A 17,724-nucleotide genomic window follows, 5' to 3' on the forward strand; every position below is an offset into this window, starting at 1 on the left:
GATCATGTAGTCTGAAAACAGCATTAGCATGTTCCCCTGAGTACAACACGAGACACCTGAACATGTCAGAGAGGATTCTAGGGCATATAGCAACCTCTAAAGCTGTGTTTCCATGGTACAGTTTAGTTTGGTACAGTACGGTACGGTTTGGAACAGTAAAGTGACGTGACGTCACACCCGTGCGATGACAGCCAACAACGACATCTAATCCAACAACTCGCTTTTTCCTGCTCAGTTTGTGGCTGTTTGTCTCAACAAGACGTCAAACTATATGAGAATAGACTGCAGGTGTTGGAGAAACTCCGGTTGCAAGGGAGTGACACCTTTCGTGAGTGGAGCCAGTCTCGCTCCACCTGTACCATACCATTACTCTGGAACACCAAGGGAAGGGTACTGAAAAACTTAATGTTTGGGGCTGGTTATTTTTGGTACTATTTGGTATTATTCCTAATTCCTACGCCAAAAAATACGTACTGCACTGTACCGAACCAATCCACTACTACAATGGCACTACTTTTGATAATAGTAGGTTGTATACAGGCATGTCGATGATTTTCCAAGCAAAAATATTTACAATTAAAACTTCTGTTAGTGTCCTGTCGTCGCCAACAGGATTTGGCATGCATACTTCTCATTACTGTAACTCCTAGACTGTTTGTGATATCAAGAAAATTCCAAAACGTTGGACTGGCGATCTGTCCAGGGTGTACCCCACCTTTCGCCCTACAGTATGTCGGCTGAGGTTGGCACAGGAAGGCAGAGAAATAGAGCTTTGCGGATTGTCGTTTGGCGGACCGTCCAATCACAGACAAGATTCACCAGTGCATCACATGTTTGTGACATCCGCTTGTCAGTTCTGTAGTTCCAAAATGGTTGAATAACTGCCAGAAATTGAAAGGGAAGGGGGCAGAAGCACTCACTCATTGAACACTTTTTGACAATTCTACAGCCATAAAATCAAAAGAAATCCAGGCAACGTGAATATCATGATGCTCATAAGAGGGTCAAAACAGTAAAAGTTAGTTTCTTATGCCACTGGGACTTTAAGGAGGACCAGATCAGATTCAGCGCAGGGCCCCATAAACGCTTGTTCCAGCTCTGCTCACTCACACCCTTTCGTTTACCGACATCCCCCTGCTCTGTGCTCGGGGGGGCGGTGTGGCTGTACGGAGGGCTGGCCCTTGCTGATTCAGAGGTCAGGAATTTGCATCTGATTGCTGTTTGTCAACCAATGATATGAGTTAGCAAGCCGGAGTGTCTCCACGCCTCCCGCCCTCCTCCCCTCGCGTCTGTCTGTCTGAACGATGCTCCCTCTCTCAAACTGTGAAAACACAATCACACGCAAACGCCGAGTGCATGGATATCATGCTGTCACGTGAAACCACATTATTTCTCGCCGATAAAAACACGAATCGCCTCCCCTTGTCCCCGTTTTGATGCTATTTTGTCACGTGTGTAACCCGAGTGGAGACTGGAGTCAGAGAGACGGGGGGCACAACAGTCAGGAATGTTTCTTCCGGTTCCAAAGAGCGTAAAAAGCCAGCGGAAGCTAATGTGGTAAGTTTATAATAATGCCTGCATTAATGTCATGTTTGTGTGTGTTCATGATTTCGCTGGTTCTGGATCTCGGTGTTTCTTCTGTGTCTTTTGGTGCGTGTGTTTTAACCGTCGCCTCCAGGTCACAGTTGTGTGTCTTTTCTTTTTCTTTTTTCTTTTTTTATCGATACGTTATCACGCCGCCAGATCAATTGGATAATGCTAAGTCAGGGAGCGGATGGACATGACTGCAATATGTCACACATCAACGTTAATTCAGACAGGGACAGTAATGGTACTATTTCTTTTGACAGGAGCCAGTGATTTGATTTTTTACGTCGGTTTTTTTGTCGGTTTTACCGAATTACACAATATTTTTCGTAGTAGTGTATTTAGCCAAAGGCTACCGTCGTTAAATTAGTGTCACAATTTTAGCTAGCTACTTCACTTACTATCAGCTATCTCAGTTCATGTTTGTTTTATTGCCCTAGTTGTGGGATAAACTAATTATATTTGCTGACACTTGGGGACATTACCTTACAAGAGATATATCAATCAATATACTAATATTTTGATTTCACACATGATAGGATTGTGGTAATTGGTCTATAATTGTATAATGGGAAAATAATTAATAAGTTGTCAGATGGAAGAATGTGTCATTAAATCAGTTACATATTCATGAAGTTTTGGTTGGAGGAATTGCTTCAAATAATAATAATTTGGAACAGTGCAACATGAATGCACTTGCTGTTTTACGGATGTTGAGTAAGAACTGCTGATTGAAGTAATTTTACAAATGTTCAGGACATGCCAGAACTCTCTCTTGAGTGTTGGCACATCCTGTGCAGTTTGAATCCAACATGGTTGACGGGCTTACTTCAACAACACATTAAACCTTCACAGTGTGATTGAATGACGGTTCACAACTGGACAACTGAAGATAGTTTGGCCAAAAGGACAAGTTGGGGTGGTTTTAAATTTACCAAGTATGAAGCAAATGTCAAACAAACAACAAACAAGTGGTCAACCAACTCCACAGTGTCCACTAACTCTACTAAAATCGAATACGTTTTTATTTGGCCCATTACCTACATCCCTGGATCCATAATTGCCTTTTTGAGTTACATTGCTTACAAACAACAAATAAATCACACAAATGCTGAGTGAAGCATAACCTCTTTGGTGGAGTTGAAAAATGCAGCTCTTCAATAAATCCTTGACAATATTAGTGGGATTTAGATCACTGTTTGGGCAAACAACAGCACTTAACAAACTACAAGAAGATGTTGGAATAAATCCTAACGTCGGAGCAAGTTTCAGTCCTTTCCAAGGTTTTAACAGTCAGCATGTTTCTTAAAACATGTTAAAATATTACAGGTGCAGATTGGTCCCTCTCAATCCATTATTAAATTAATCTTATTTAGCATATGGGTTTTGGTCTGTGCAAGTAAAAGCCTGTAAGTTGTTCAGTGGAAATGCAGAAACAATGGTGGAGTAGGCATTTAAGAGTCTGTCACCGTCTGTTAGTGACTGACAAGTCACTCAAGACAAGTGAGGAACAAAACATCCAGAGGAAAATTCCAACAAGTCAGGGGAGTGCTAAGATTCCTTCAGTACTACAGAGTGATAGAGAAAATCCACCATATGTGTTTCTCTGCATGATGTCAACAGACATTAATACTCTATTTTTGTTTTGTTTATTAACAAATAGATCAAGAGTTGTACAATATTCTTGAGCAGTCAAACATACCTCACAACCAAAACCAAACTGACTAGCATTTGGTTTGTGGTTGATGTAGTTTCTTACCATGTACTGGGGCTGGGGAAAAACGGGCACAGGAAGCAGGTTGGATTTTAAAGCCATATATAGTGCTTTGTCTTAATGACCTTAAAGATATATACAGTACTTGAGAGTCATTTGTCTAACAGTCTAGTTTCAGTGGAGAGTTTCAGTGTCCTGCCCGGATCTAAATATGGTTTATGGGGGTTTTCCCACACTATACAAAAAATGAAATGTGCAATTCAAAGAATGCTAATATTGCGTTGACATTCAGAGACACAACTGCAGTGGTTTTGTCACTAGAATCCAAGATATTGGCCCATCCTTTCTATGTAATGTGTAACAGAGATGCCAGTTGTGACATGTTGACATGAAGAAAGTTTATTTAACATAAGGTTTTGACAGATGTCACTAATAAATGAGGAAGTTAGATTGAGAGTTGAAATTACATGAAAATCTAACTAGGAGTCTGAATGGCAGGATGAAGGGGAAGCATAAAGGGAGTCTTTTCAGTTGGAAGTTTACGTTAAGATTTTTATGGCAAAGGTATTTGAGAGGAGGCTTTTCACTCTGAGAGGATTTACCACCAGTCTTTAGTAGCAAACTGGTAAGGATTAACTTCATGTTATTTCTTCTTAAAAAACAATCCTCTGCTGGTGTTATTAGGTTTTAAATCAGTCTGAAAACATATTTACCAGTGGGCCTACTGCTCTTCAATGCAACTTATCTGTAAGTTGAACTTGTTAAAAGTTGTGGTTGACTAATGGTAAGGAAGTGTGAGATGTTGGGAATGTGCCACCTGTGGTTTCACAATGTGATTATTAAGCACTGAAATTCTTAAGAGATATTTCCAAGCCCCTTTCACGCCCTGTACCTCACCATCATCCAATCACACCGTAGGCCTGCCTAGATATTACCTCACTAATCTGATTGGACCAATCTGGCATATGGTTTCCTCTGACCAGCACCAGCCAACTGCACCAGATAATTTATCCCCAACGGAGAGAAGTATTGCTGCAACTAGTGGGTGGGTGGGGGTAGGGAAGTGTTGCAGATAAGAAATGTATGGCCAGCGATGAAGTTCAGATCTTAAAAGGGTCTCCTCATAATGTAGGCTGCCCTAAAGGAGCAACACCCTTTGTTATGAAACCAGGTTTATGTTGTTTGTTTTAGCTTTTTATTTGGTGTTAATGGTGTCGTTATTTCCTGTCAAACGGGCATGTTGAAATAAACCTTTACCTTGCAATACATTAATAGGATATTAATATTGTAATTTCACATTTCATAGGATTTTGTGGTTATTAGTTTTTCACAAATTAGCTTCTCTATTGTGTCTTCCCAGGCTTAAAAGCTGCATTACTCTGTTGAGGCTTGGCCCCTGGAAGGAAATGTATATAATTGCCTCTCAGTCATCTTATCACGAGCAGCAATAAGGACTACAGGTCTTTTAGATTGTCAATATTGATAGAAGCCGATGTCAAAGTGAATATGTCAATATCTAAAGATACCAAAAGTTGAAAGTTTTGCCTCAAGAAATATGTTCTTTTCAAGGAAGATACCATATGCTTCTGTAACAGTTGACATATTGCAACATACTAAAATTGCTTCCTTTTAAGTAATAATAATAAAAAAAATCTAATTTACAGAAATAATGAAATCGATGTTCAATATTTTGAAGTGATTTTTTTTGTTTTATGTTTTTATAAAAAAAGTCACCATTCAGACTATTAACTGCTTTATTTCAGATTTAAATAATTTTGTTTTGAAGTGGTTACACTGATATTTGGAAAGTTTGGTGGCAATGTGATCTATTGTTATTGACAGTTTAGAAGCCACATTGATGAATAACAAGTTGCAGGCCCATTGCGATCCTTGTTTAGCGGCTTTTGCATCTAGTGAGAAACTACGTCTTCCAATACATAAATCTTTGTTTGTCTGCTTGATATCAGTCATGCTGTAGTTGACACATTTCTGCTTTGTCATCTGTCACATCAGATTTCTTTTGTGGTAGTATGTCTGCATTCTGTCCCGTCATCCTGATGTTGTGTCTTTGTTGTTACCAGTCTCCTTTGGTGTAACCGCTCCTCTCTTCACGTGAAACCTGCATGTCGTCTTTTCTCTTATCAAGCGTTTCAAAATATGCTTAAGAGAGCCGATCACAAGTGGACAGCATTAAGTCACCCCTGTTGTAAAAATGCGTCCTTACTGTGTCTCCTGTGACTACGTGTGGTCATTCGATGCGGTTACACCCGCGCTGTATTCAAATACACTGATGTCATGTCTGTTCGCAAAAACAAAGTAGTGTTTTAACCAGTCTGACTTTACATAATGTGTCCGTCTTCAGTGTGTCATTGTCTGCCCTGTGTCACAGACCTGTGTCTGCATATCAGCACAGAGAGCCATAGAGAGGGGAGAAACGTTCAGATTTCTCTTTTGACCCAAATAATTAACATATGAAAGCTAAATTGTGTAAAATTTGTGTAGTTTTCCAGTGGGTCAGAGGACGTCAGCTGATTAGTCGGTTTCTAATCCGTCCTGAGGACAGATGGTGTTCATGCATGCTCAGGAATGTGGTTACATGCATCTTCAAACCACCAGCAAATGTGGTTTTGTGATCAGATCTGGGGATACACTCAGGATGGATTGGGTGCGTCCAGACTTGTACTTAATGCTTTCCACATTTGGTTGGATCACGTACAGTAGGAGAGATGGCATGTTAATACCATGTCTGAATGTGACCTGAGAGGTTAGCAGTATTTGTCAATTCATAGCTTGGCGTGTTTGAGATGATTAAATGTACATATCAAAATGCACGGCAGACCTTGTTATCATTCAACCGTGTACAAGCTTCCTGTCACCTCAGATGTCTGATCTTGCCTCAGAGGTATTTGAACAACATTTGGAAGTGTAATATGTAAAGAGCTTGCTCAGTTTGCCTCTGAGCGACATTGTGGCGTGAGCGGCAGTCACTCGCAGTTAGCCACTGAACCTGTTAGTGGCTGTAAATTAATGATAGACAAACATGTAGAGACAAGACAGACAGGTCTATTTGTTTTCTTATTCACAAAGATTAATCCTCTACAGGTTTATAAAGGCTGCTTTTATGTTGTCACTGTGTTCAGATCTCTCATAAAGCTTAAGGGTGTGTGCTCAAGGTCTATACTGTGTCATCTGATTGTTTTAGTAATAACCATCTGTAAATATCAGCATGAATTGTATTACTGTCAAAAGTTCTGCCAAACACACCACAAGTTTTCCTGCTATTGAAGTAGTGGGAAGCAGTGTGGCTTGGCTGCCTTTCAGCTGTTCCGGTGCCAAAAGCTACATTTCTGAAAGGCCTGTGCAGCACGTGGGGCTTTAACTTTGTTATCCTGCCAAAAAATGCAGGAAAAAAACCTCACAAGTTACTTCACTGCTTGGACTGGAGCCATGGGGGAATCCCAGCAGTGCTGGAGATGACACAGGCAGAGTGCAGAGTAAGGATGCATCTTGGGATGCCCTACAGTTTCTTATCAAGGCTGCAAGAACAGTTGTAGGGTTTATGTATGCATTCAGCAACTGACACCGTGCCACCACGATCTATCCTGGTACTTGTCTGCCTGGATACCAGCACACAGCTGCAACATGCTGACATGTCCATGAAACCTGAAGCATTTGTGCCTAATCAGATTCACACCAATAGATGCACATCCTTCATGAGCACATGTCACAGCCAGGTTTTATTAGGCAGAGCTCTAGCTCATGGAACTTTAACCTTAGTTTAACACGCAAGTGACCATTTTGTACTGATATTTCCATGTAACCGCGCAGAACGCTTTATCTAAGATGTTCACTCGTTCACCTCTATGCAGACAAAAGTCCTAACCCTTCAATGACGCGACCACACTAGAGCATGGATACACAACCTGAGCCGGGTTCAGTCATGTCAGACATGATTATGTCAAGTTTTTGAATTTGATGAATTCAAAGGGTGTTTCTTTATTGCTTTACATTTTTTAAATGTGTTTGACCTTGAGTTTCTATCTCAAATCGAGTTAAATAAAAAGTCTTTAATGTTGCGTCTGAAATTAAATTATAGTCGTACATGTTGGTGATAACTCATAAGGTGTGTGTCTGTGCATGTGTGTGTTTATCGTGGGGCTATAATGATAACTTTTGTCATTTGCCTCTGTGACAGAGTGACTCATCACTGACAGAGGACACACACACGTATGCCAATAGAGTGCACACAATCTAGCACCCATAACACACTGACGCACACACTTCTCTTCTCCCTCTCACCCTGCTGTCCTGACACCATAAATTAATTAAGGCCTGCTAACTCTGTCTGGCTATTATAAAATAACACAGAATGCATGTTGGGCTCAGACAAAAAATGGGACACCTTTCAGGTTCAGGTTCAGGTTTGGTTAATATTTTAATCAAGTTTTGGCCATTCATGCCATGGTCATGCTCCCCACCCCACCCCCATCTGTTGCACTAGAGATACTATCGTCATACCACCAGTCTAGAGTTACAGTAGCAAATTTATTGAACCATGCATTGTACAAGCAGCGACATGAAACCTGAATCCTCACTTTTTATGGCCTAGTTATGTTTAACACTTTTTTTTTTTCTGCAGGTCACATTTAAAAAGAATACTGAAAGTACTTATTTTAATATGAAGGTGTTTAGAGCTAAAACAGTAGTGTGAGTCATTAAAGTAGTTGAATACACCATTTACAGAAAACTGTAATGTGCATCTCCTCCTATCACATGATTTATTTTTTTGTAAAACTGATATAACACATTTGTAGATAGCTACTGAAATGAGTAATACAGGAGTGAAGAGAAATGTAGAGGTAATGGACATCTGATGTCTGACATGAAACAGCTCAGTGTTTAAGCTCCATTCATTCAGAATAGAATTGACCAGAAGGAAAACTGACATGAACAGTCATTGTTTGACTTCAGTATTAACTGTCCGCCTGTTCCTGCACCAGAGCTGTCATCACATGAGATTTATGTTTGCTGTCATAATAGTGCTGTCTTCATCTGAAGCTATAGATACAGTGGATTTGTGACATGGTGAGGCCAATATCCACCCTTGAGGACTTGAAAGCTACATGCATTTCAGCAGAATTAGAGGCTTTTCTTTAGTTTCATTTGAACATTTTTCTGACATAAATGTACATATATATTCCCCCAAAGCAATGATCATCATGAACCAGTAGAGCTGATCATTTCCCCATGCATTTCCCCATTGTATTAACCCTTAAAAAACAAACTTAAAATTTAATAAACCAAAAGAGTCAGATCACAGAAGTAACAAAAACTACTTTGAGCTTAATTTGCCTTTGCAGCTGACTCCTCTTACTCAATAGAAGACCACAGATTTGCCACTGAAAAGTGGATCAGTGGATTATTTTTGCTATATGCCCACTTAATTTATGGCATAGCTGGGGCTAATCAGATTTGGCTTGCCGCTTTTCTTTGGCTCACTGGAAGAGGTCAGTGGAAAGTGCGTGACCAGCCTGTACAACACTTCCTCAATGATCTTATTGTTGGTGCAGTGGGGCTCAATGGAGCCTGTGTTATTGCCTTGCAAGGTAATAGTGCAAGGAATGTGTGTGTGTGTGTGTGTGTGTGTGTGAGTGTGAGTGTGTGAGAGAGAGAGACTCATAATCAAGACCAGCACCACTTATGAACTTCTCGTTTTATCCCTTTTCCTGTTTTAATGGGGAAACGATCATGAATGGCCACTGTTTTGCTGCAGTGATATTAAATGAAGCCACTGCCATGTATGAGCAAAACCTTTACCAATAAATGACATGGCCTTTATCAATTAATAATAAAGCACATGGAATTTTAATATATTAATATCAATTAAGAAAATGAATACTTGATCATAATGGTGACATAACAATCCAGAACATTGGACTGTATGAGGTGCACAACAAAGCCCTGAACTGCCAATATTTGTCTTTAGAACATTTTCCAGGTGCTTTGTGACAGGTACTGCAATTTTAAGCTATGGTTATTTAATAAGACAGGGTTGTTCAGCATTACTTCTCATAAAATGTAAAAAGAGTAGTGCAGAGTATGCTAGACCAACATGCAGCAATACTGCTTTGACATGAAGCCAGTCTGAAAAACTGACAACAGTGGTGGATATAGCAAAGATCTCTAAAGCACTTTGTGAAATGAATAAATGACATTGTCGTACTTCTCAGGAATTTGTTCATAGATAGCATCTTTACCAAGCCTGTTTTTCTTCTACCAGGAGTATAGTATGTACTGATCCAGGGTGCATGACAACACTGCTGAGTGATTAAATGATACCAAAAAAAAAACACTTGGGTGAACCTGTACACTACACTACACAGTTAAGCTGGCACAAATACAAAACTTGCACAGATTGCAAGTCAGGTTAGGTGTCATCTTTTGTTCAATTAAGGTGAAGCACGACCATCGGTATCAGCAGGTGATAAAACAAACTCAGTAACAGAACTAGAAGTACAAAAAAAATTGCCAGGAATCAAAGAGTGACCACACAGTAACACGCACACTGATGTAGAGAGAAGAGTGTAGTAATACCCATAATGAGCAAAAGAGCAGAAGCAGCAAAAGAGCAGAGGTAAAAGCTATGAATTACTGCAGTCTAGTCCTCTCTCTTTTTTCCCGTCCTGCAGAACAGACAGACATTCATTTTAATACCCATTTTCACAAGGCCTCACCCAGCTCTTCTGAAACTGACTTGGCTTTATCTGGTGTTTGCTCTTTCAGTGCTTATTAAGACATAAGGACTCATGATTTGATCCTCCGCTAATGTTGGCACATGGAAACAAAACTTAATGGTTAGAGTTTGTGTCTGTTTTGTGTTTTTGAGAGGTTGTTCACTGCATTTGTTAAATGTTTTAAAAAAAATTTTTTTGTTTTTTTTCTTATGTATGAATCATACCAGCAGTTTGTTCTCATGCCCAGTTAAATTGAGTATCCACTTCCATGATGCTAGGTGACAATATGGCTATCAGCTTGTTTGTATTAAGTGTTCCCCTGTTGACCAAAACATTAGGCAGCTATTTGTTGGTATGTGTAGCACCATTCCAAGTCTTGCCACCATCTACAGACTTATTAAATTCTTAAATTGTGTAAGCTGACGGAGCATAAATTCGACTCCTCATAAACCCAAAAATGTACCTGCCGAGATTTTGTCACATTTTTCTCACTGCTTCAAAATACTCACCAGTTGTCTCCCTTTTCTTTAGCACTTGGTTCTCCTCATCATCACTGAAGTTTCTGTTATTTCTGGATCAAATCTCATGATGGGATCATTCACTAATTCAGTTTTGTTGTTTTTTTCTAACATCATATTAGCATACATGAATGTTTTTGTGGCATTAAAACGCTTTGATCATATATGGACATACATGCACACATATGTGGGGCCATGTGGATCTCTTTATCTGACTGGAATTAGACCCTTAGCTCATGTTCTTATCACTCAGCCATGTTTGCTTTGACCCAACAGTCTTCCACCTATCTCATATGTTTGTTTAGAAAAAAAAAAGAAAAAAGAATGAAGGATCAAGCCATTAGCCCGAAGAATCTTAATGACAGCTGGGGTTTTCTTCTACATTGTGCAGAATTTGTATAAGGCAAATTCTTTATCACCCCGAGGGGAAACTGAACTGAGCTGATCGTGTGAACACCCATTGCAGGTAAAATGCAAATGTAGTGGTTTGAAATATGAAAGTAGGGAGAAAAGATGAGACAAGATTCATCTTTGTCGTCTCATCAAAGATGAGTCTTGTCGTCGAGTCTTGTCGTCTCATCTTTTCTAATAGATGAACAGGTAGTGTTGAGGCGGAGCAATTAACGTCAGTCAGATAAGAGACACTTTCCTTTCTTTTTTTTAACCAAACACTAGGGCATTTTTATTGTGCATAAAAAATGGTCTTCAAAGTCACTGCAATGGATGGTCGCCTTTAACAGAAAATCACTACATGTCAATCATCACAGCAGGATTTCCATTTGTCCTTTGGTCATTGGCAAACACAAGATGCAGAGTAGCCATATTGATTTGGAGAAAGACTATCGCATTCAGAAACCCTTCATAAAGCTCTGGCAATAAATTGTGCAGCAAAACATCAAGTCCTCTTAATGTCTCCTTTGAATCCCAAAAAATTCTTTCCTCCAGTTATATGTTGAACTTTAACCCTGTGATGAAGCAGAACCATTTAGATTCTGTAATTTTTGACTGTAAGAACAGAGAGAACAACTGCAGACAGACCATTAAACCTGTTTACTCCTTATCATTATAGCGATGTCCTCTCAGAATTTGTTCCCCATGCATTTTGGAAAAAAGCAGGATTTCTAAGTCACAGCAGGCAATTGTCCCAAGAATTTAATGTCAGGCAATGTAAAGAAATTACCCCATGTACAGGTGTTGTCCTGCCCTTGTTACAGTTTAGAGTAGACCCAGCAGGAGTTTTCAAGGCCCTTGTCCACTGAGAGCACATGGGTTCATAGTAAGATATAGTTTAGATATTAAATGCCTTATCACTATGGCCAAGGTCTGGTTATTTGTAAATGTGTAAGAATAAGATACCAAAAGGCAACCTCCAGCCATTTTGCACAGAAGAGGTACAATCGTGGAGGGGGGTGGGGGGAGTTAGCTTCACTCTATCAGTTGTTTATACCTTAAATCCCTGTGTAAATCCATCTCTGGCTTGCTGGTTGTAATATAAACCAGTAAGGCTATGTGTCCTGAGAAGTGATAAGATCCAAAGCTTTATGGACTGTTTGCAATTCATAAATAATTCTGGTGCAGATTCAGAAAATAATATATATTTTTTAATCCTATCCCTGCTATAGTGTTTTGTTGGGATCAAAAACCAACAAACTTGGTCATGATCAAACCATGAAAATCATCAAGCTGGACCTCCGGGCAGCACATGCTCACACACAGAAAAATTTGACCCTCTCTATTTTTGCCATCGCGTGACAATTTTCACTGCCATACCAAAGGTTTCATCAAACGTGCCTCATCATTTAGGGAAGCAGAGTGGTCTAGTGGCGCAATGTAATTTGCACCATCTAGCATATAGGAAATCATGGTGCATGTGAACAACGTCGGTACAAAAGAAATCGACCACTTCTCCTTCCCCCTGCACAGGAAGAGTCAACAGAGCTGCTTTGTTGTCGTCACTTTTGTCTCGAAGACATGCAGTATCAAAGGGCATTTTGTTTTTGGCTCTAACTAAAAATGTATGTCCAAAGTGTGACTGTTCAATATGTAGAGTCCAAATAACATAGTGTGTAAACATGTAGGCAGTGCATGTACGGGCTGGTGCAATGTCACACTGGTGCAATGTCTTTCCACTTTCAGCCGAGAATGTAGAACAGAAAGAAGTTCTCTCAGTCGAACCAGATCCAGCGAGGTGAAATGGTTTAATCCTGCTAATACTGGTGCTGTTATCCATATGACAACTGCAGCCGCTCACTTTTCCCTCTATCGCCTGGCGAGAATGTAGTGAATCAATATTGAATATCTGTCGGCTGACTCACTATATGTGCTCCGTCAGTTGTCACTTCCTTCACACACAGAAGAAACACAAGTTTCACAGCTCTTATTTCCTTGCGCAACATTTTTTCTCCTGCCCGTTCTGTAGTACAAACTTCTGCAGAACGACTTATGCTCCTCTGGGATTCATGTGTCATTGCTCTCCTTTTATTTTTTTGAGGTCATTTACTCTTTAGACTAGAAGTTACAATGGTCAGCAAATCAAAAATAAGGCAAAACCAGAAAATTTTCACACCAACAAATGACTGAAGCGATTCATTCTAACAACACTGTCATTCGGAATCTATGAATGCAAAACAGCCATGTGAAACCAGTAGTGTGTGAAAGTACTGGATCAGGGCAGGCAGGTGCTTACAGAGGTCTGTCTGTTCCTGAATTAGTCAGAGTAGCTGAATGAGTGGTGACATACAGTCACTGCTGCCTCCTGTCATGACTGGCATTTCAACATATGCACGCCCCGCACTCCAGATCTACTTGCCCACGTGCTGATGCATTGGCGTGCAGCTCTGATCCATTAATGGCAACAGATGTTTTGGGGGGGGGGGGGGGGACTCCCTAGTGTGTATTTTTTTTTCCTCATTTAATCTTTTATTTTGGGGAAAACATGCCAGTTATAACTCACCAGTCACTCATCTTAGAATTAATTGTGTGTGTTTGAACAGACAGCGTTGACTCAGTTTTGCTGGTGGGCTCTTTTTTGTTTGGCTGTGAGCCAGTCAGGTGAGGAAAGTGGCAGTTCTTCCTTTGATTTCACTTCCTCTACTCTGAGATTAAAAACTTCATCCTGTGTGAGGTGAGTAGAGTAGTGTGTCTGGTCTGCATTTGTGTGAGTAATCCTGCACATGTTAGATTGTAGACATGACCTCCGTGACTGCTTATTTATGCTTCACGTAGATTTTAGGCTGAAATTTTCATTTTTGTGTGTGAAATTGGGAATTTCTTTCCCTGTCACATTGTCTGAACATGTGATTTGAGTTTAAAAGTGCAGTGCTGTAGTTTTCTGCTCCTCATTTTTAAAGTGATTAATGAAGTTCCTCACATATTAGAAGTTCAAGCAACAAAAATACAACATGCACTAAAAATACATGCACATTCTTGCTTTATGGCTTCAAATGGGATTGAAGAAGATAGTGCTGCAGATGTTGATGCAAGTCCGGTGAATCGAAATTGAAACATGTTTTTTTCTGATCTGGTTCTTTGAGGAAATTGTTTCAACAACAAAGTTTTTGCCCTTCAGCTGAAGATACTGATGTGTACAGACAGTGGGGAAGTAGTCATCTGACACTCTATTATTCTCTCTTTCCCTCAGCTCTTTGTAGACTGCTTGTGCCTCATTGAAGCCTGTACGACTCAGCTCTGCTGCCGACATTGGTTTCCTCCCAGCTGCAGGAATAACCATTGAGACAAGCGAGGGGCCTCTGTCTCCAGAAGTGCAGCTAACCACTGACTGCATGTCTCAGAGCTTTGACCGAACCCAGCTATCTTTCTCCTCCTCCCACTTTTACTCAAGGACCCACATTTTCACATAAACATAACCTACAAACTTCAAACCAACTGCTAGTTGCTTCGTCACAGGCACAGTTGGTAATTTCTCTCCTTGGCCAGAAGGATTGTCCCGCAGCTGGCCCCCAACTGGTGCTCCTTCAGTGGGGGAGGGAGGGGAAGGAGAGCAGCTGAACGTTGTTTCGTTTTTTCCTTGCAATGAAGCTGCAAGCTGTCATGGAGAACCTGCACAGGCAGCAGAGGGCCAAGCTGCTGATGGAGCAGCAACTACAGCAGCAAGCTGCTGGCCAACACACTCAAGTGCGCATAGGTGGAGGAGGAGGGGACGAGCCGATGCGGAGCCCGACCACTGAAGCAGAGCAGGCCCAGATGGCTGCACTAGCGGCCATGCGTGCTGTGGCGGCAGGGCTGCAGAGGGTGTCAGACAGCCCCATGTCAGAGCGCAGCAGCGGTGGTGAGGAGGATGTTGACGACGACGACGATGATGATGATGACGACAACGAGGAAGGGGAGGAGCAATACAAGGACATGATGGGGTCAGATGAGGAGGAGCAGATGTAAGTAATGAATACTTTTTGTATAACTGTAGGTCATACAAAACTAACTATGACTATAAAGGTCTGTTACATTCAAACTATTGTTAAATGCAGATTAAGCCTCAGTATAGCAGTGTTCAGGTCTTGCGTTGCCCTGTGACATTCCTGCGTTGCACAGTAAGGAAGGTGACATTGCATCATTGTGCTAGTAAAGTGAGACAACTGAACGCGTTCATGTACGACTGCAAAACACATAGAAGCACCCATAAAAAGTTTCTGAAGTGAATCCAACTGCTCAAAAAACCTGGTTGTTTAGCAATTTGGTGGGATAAAGATACCTTGCCCCTGCCCACCCATGTGCTGCCCCTATATACACACAAACACTCCATCAGTCAGGTCTGATAGTATTGCTTTAAAGAGTCATGTTTAGATGAAGGACACAGCATACAAAAAATGTTACCTACAACAGAGTTGCAGCATCTAAATGTCTTATCATGACATGCGATATCACTGCGTTTTTCACTCACAGCAAACAGAAATGGGATGAGGAAGACTTTGAAGGCGAGATGGAGGAAGACTTTGATGATGATCTCAGAGAGGAAGGTCTGCCAACAGGCCATGATGCTGTGGCTCCAGGGAAAGGCATCCTCCTGTTGCCCCACCGCCAGCTCCACCCTCACTCTCAGCTACTGAAGGCTCGCCCCAGTGTCGACCAGGAACCCCGGGTTGCTATCCTGCCTCCCCACTCCACACACGGCCATCTGGGCGGACAAGACCATGGAGAATGGACCTATGAGGAACAGTTCAGACAGGTAAGATCTGTTTGTGTCTTTGTGTGCAATAATCATTTTTAAGATCATCTTGTCTCTGTTTACAGGTATGATGTGTATAAGCGCACGTTATTATTTAATGTTGTTGTTGTTATTATTAATAATAATAATAATAATAATAATAATAATAATAATAATAATAATAATATAAATAATATATTATTGCTAATAATATTCTTATGCTGGTTTTAAATTTTAATGTTGTTTTTTAAAAATAGAGATATTGTATTTACAATATAGTGCAGCGGTCTCAGTCCTGACTTGTTCTGTAAAATCTGGGTCTTGGTTTTTGTGGTCTTGAATTACATGTAAAGTGACAGTTACTGGAGATTCTGTAAAGTCAAATTTTCTGCTTTGCCTCCCTCTGACTGTATTGTGTGTATTAGAAATAGACATTATCTGCTCATAGTCATACTGGCTAAAACCCTCTGATGTCAGCTGCTTCCTCGCACTGAGGAGGTGTATAAGTCGGAAATGCTGTTTGTTGAGGAGGGAGCCACATCTGTCCTTCACAACCCCTCTCATCAAAACTGCCACTTTCACAGCTGCAAATGAGTTCATGTGATCAGGGAGGGAAAATAGCATCTGCCACAATCCAAATGTTCAATATACTGTAAGATAAGGCTATAAAGTTGGACTTTGCCACCTGAAGGGAATGGTACTTTGTGTCCATTTTGGTTAGTTTCAGCTCAGTACTGTGGCCTTTAAAGGAGAGAAATACTAGTTATTTCCTGTCATGAACAGGACTGAGATCTGAGGGAGGGAGGCTGAGGGCAGCTGCAAGAAGAGGGGGAGGGGTTTGGGTGCTTTTTAAGTGCTTTACCATGCTGGCGTTTACTGTAAACATGCTCATAGGCTGGATATTATGAGGGAGGCCTCAATGGAATAAGACCGGCTGTTTACATAAAGAGATTTATATCTGTCAACAGACAAATTCAGATGGAGGTCTGCTGCCAATGAAGAGTGAGGGGCGTTGGAAAATTGCTTTGCATTTTCTGCCTTTTTTGCTACACACAGCAATGCCACCTTAAAGTATAACTGGATTATTCCACAAATTAATTTCTTTAACTTTAACAAAAATAGAAAAGGTAAAACACCTGGTGCTGGTACTAAGATCTGTCTTGCGTGATTCAATAAGTGGACATAATCGCTCTCCATGTCTGCCAGTCTGTACTAGAATGGTGGCAGTGTGTGTGTGGGTGTGTGAGAGAGAGAGGCAGAGAGAGGGGGAGAATAGAGCCATGAGGGAAATAAAATCATGTGTTGGCAGGTGTTGATTTTGTGATGTTGGTCATAAATTAATACATTTATGGGAAACCCTGAGAAGTGTATAAATACTTTTGGTTCATGATGAAACAGTAGCTGGTCAGAAGACAACAGCTGAGTGATCCCTCGGTGTGACTCAGCATCTGGCCACAGAATGTGAGTCAGTACGTAAGAGAACACGTTTAGGTTGTTTACTATTTATTGTGTTGTCTTTCTCCTCTCTGACGTTTAGAAGAAGACAGTTTGGCTGTTATGTCCCTCATGTCACAGCTTGTCTGATTGTAAACATGTTATGAGACTGGCAATCTTTCTTGTAAGAGAGACTTTTAACCTGTTATGTCATACTTCTGTAATAGTAATTTTATCTTCACGCAAATGTAAAGTAAGAACATCAAGCTGTATTTTTGAATTCTTAATTAGATTGGTTTGTCAGTGAATCTCTTAAACTGGGACATGCGGAACCACCATTTCATGTGAATGCAGTTTATATGACTTAATGGCTGCCACTATTGCAGTGCAAACATGTTTGTCGATATCACGCTCTCTCATTGTCTCCACCTTTATCCTCCACATGAGGGTCGCAAGGGGCTGGAGCCAATCCCCAGCTGACACAGGGCAAAAAGTTGGGGTGTACCGTGGAAAAGTTGCCAGTCCGTTTATGGGCAAACACACAGAGACGAACCACACACTCTCACTCACCTGTAG

The 17,724-nt window shown here is 40.8% G+C and overlaps 1 protein-coding gene across 2 annotated transcripts in view; it reads left to right on the forward strand.

The window, feature by feature from the left end:
- The first annotated feature begins 1,303 nt into the window (after positions 1-1,303).
- arid3a (AT-rich interactive domain 3A) overlaps positions 1,304-17,724 on the forward strand; it is a 40,690-nt gene continuing 24,269 nt past the window's right edge. For both annotated transcript variants that reach the window (XM_058637773.1, XM_058637774.1), the window contains exons 1-3: positions 1,304-1,557; positions 14,194-14,944; positions 15,453-15,735. In XM_058637773.1, the coding sequence (XP_058493756.1) occupies positions 14,586-14,944; positions 15,453-15,735 (642 nt within the window). In that variant the 5' untranslated portion in view covers positions 1,304-1,557; positions 14,194-14,585. The remainder of the gene's footprint in view (positions 1,558-14,193; positions 14,945-15,452; positions 15,736-17,724) is intronic.

Source organism: Solea solea, chromosome 9, assembly GCF_958295425.1.
Source record: "Solea solea chromosome 9, fSolSol10.1, whole genome shotgun sequence".
NCBI lineage: Eukaryota > Metazoa > Chordata > Actinopteri > Pleuronectiformes > Soleidae > Solea > Solea solea.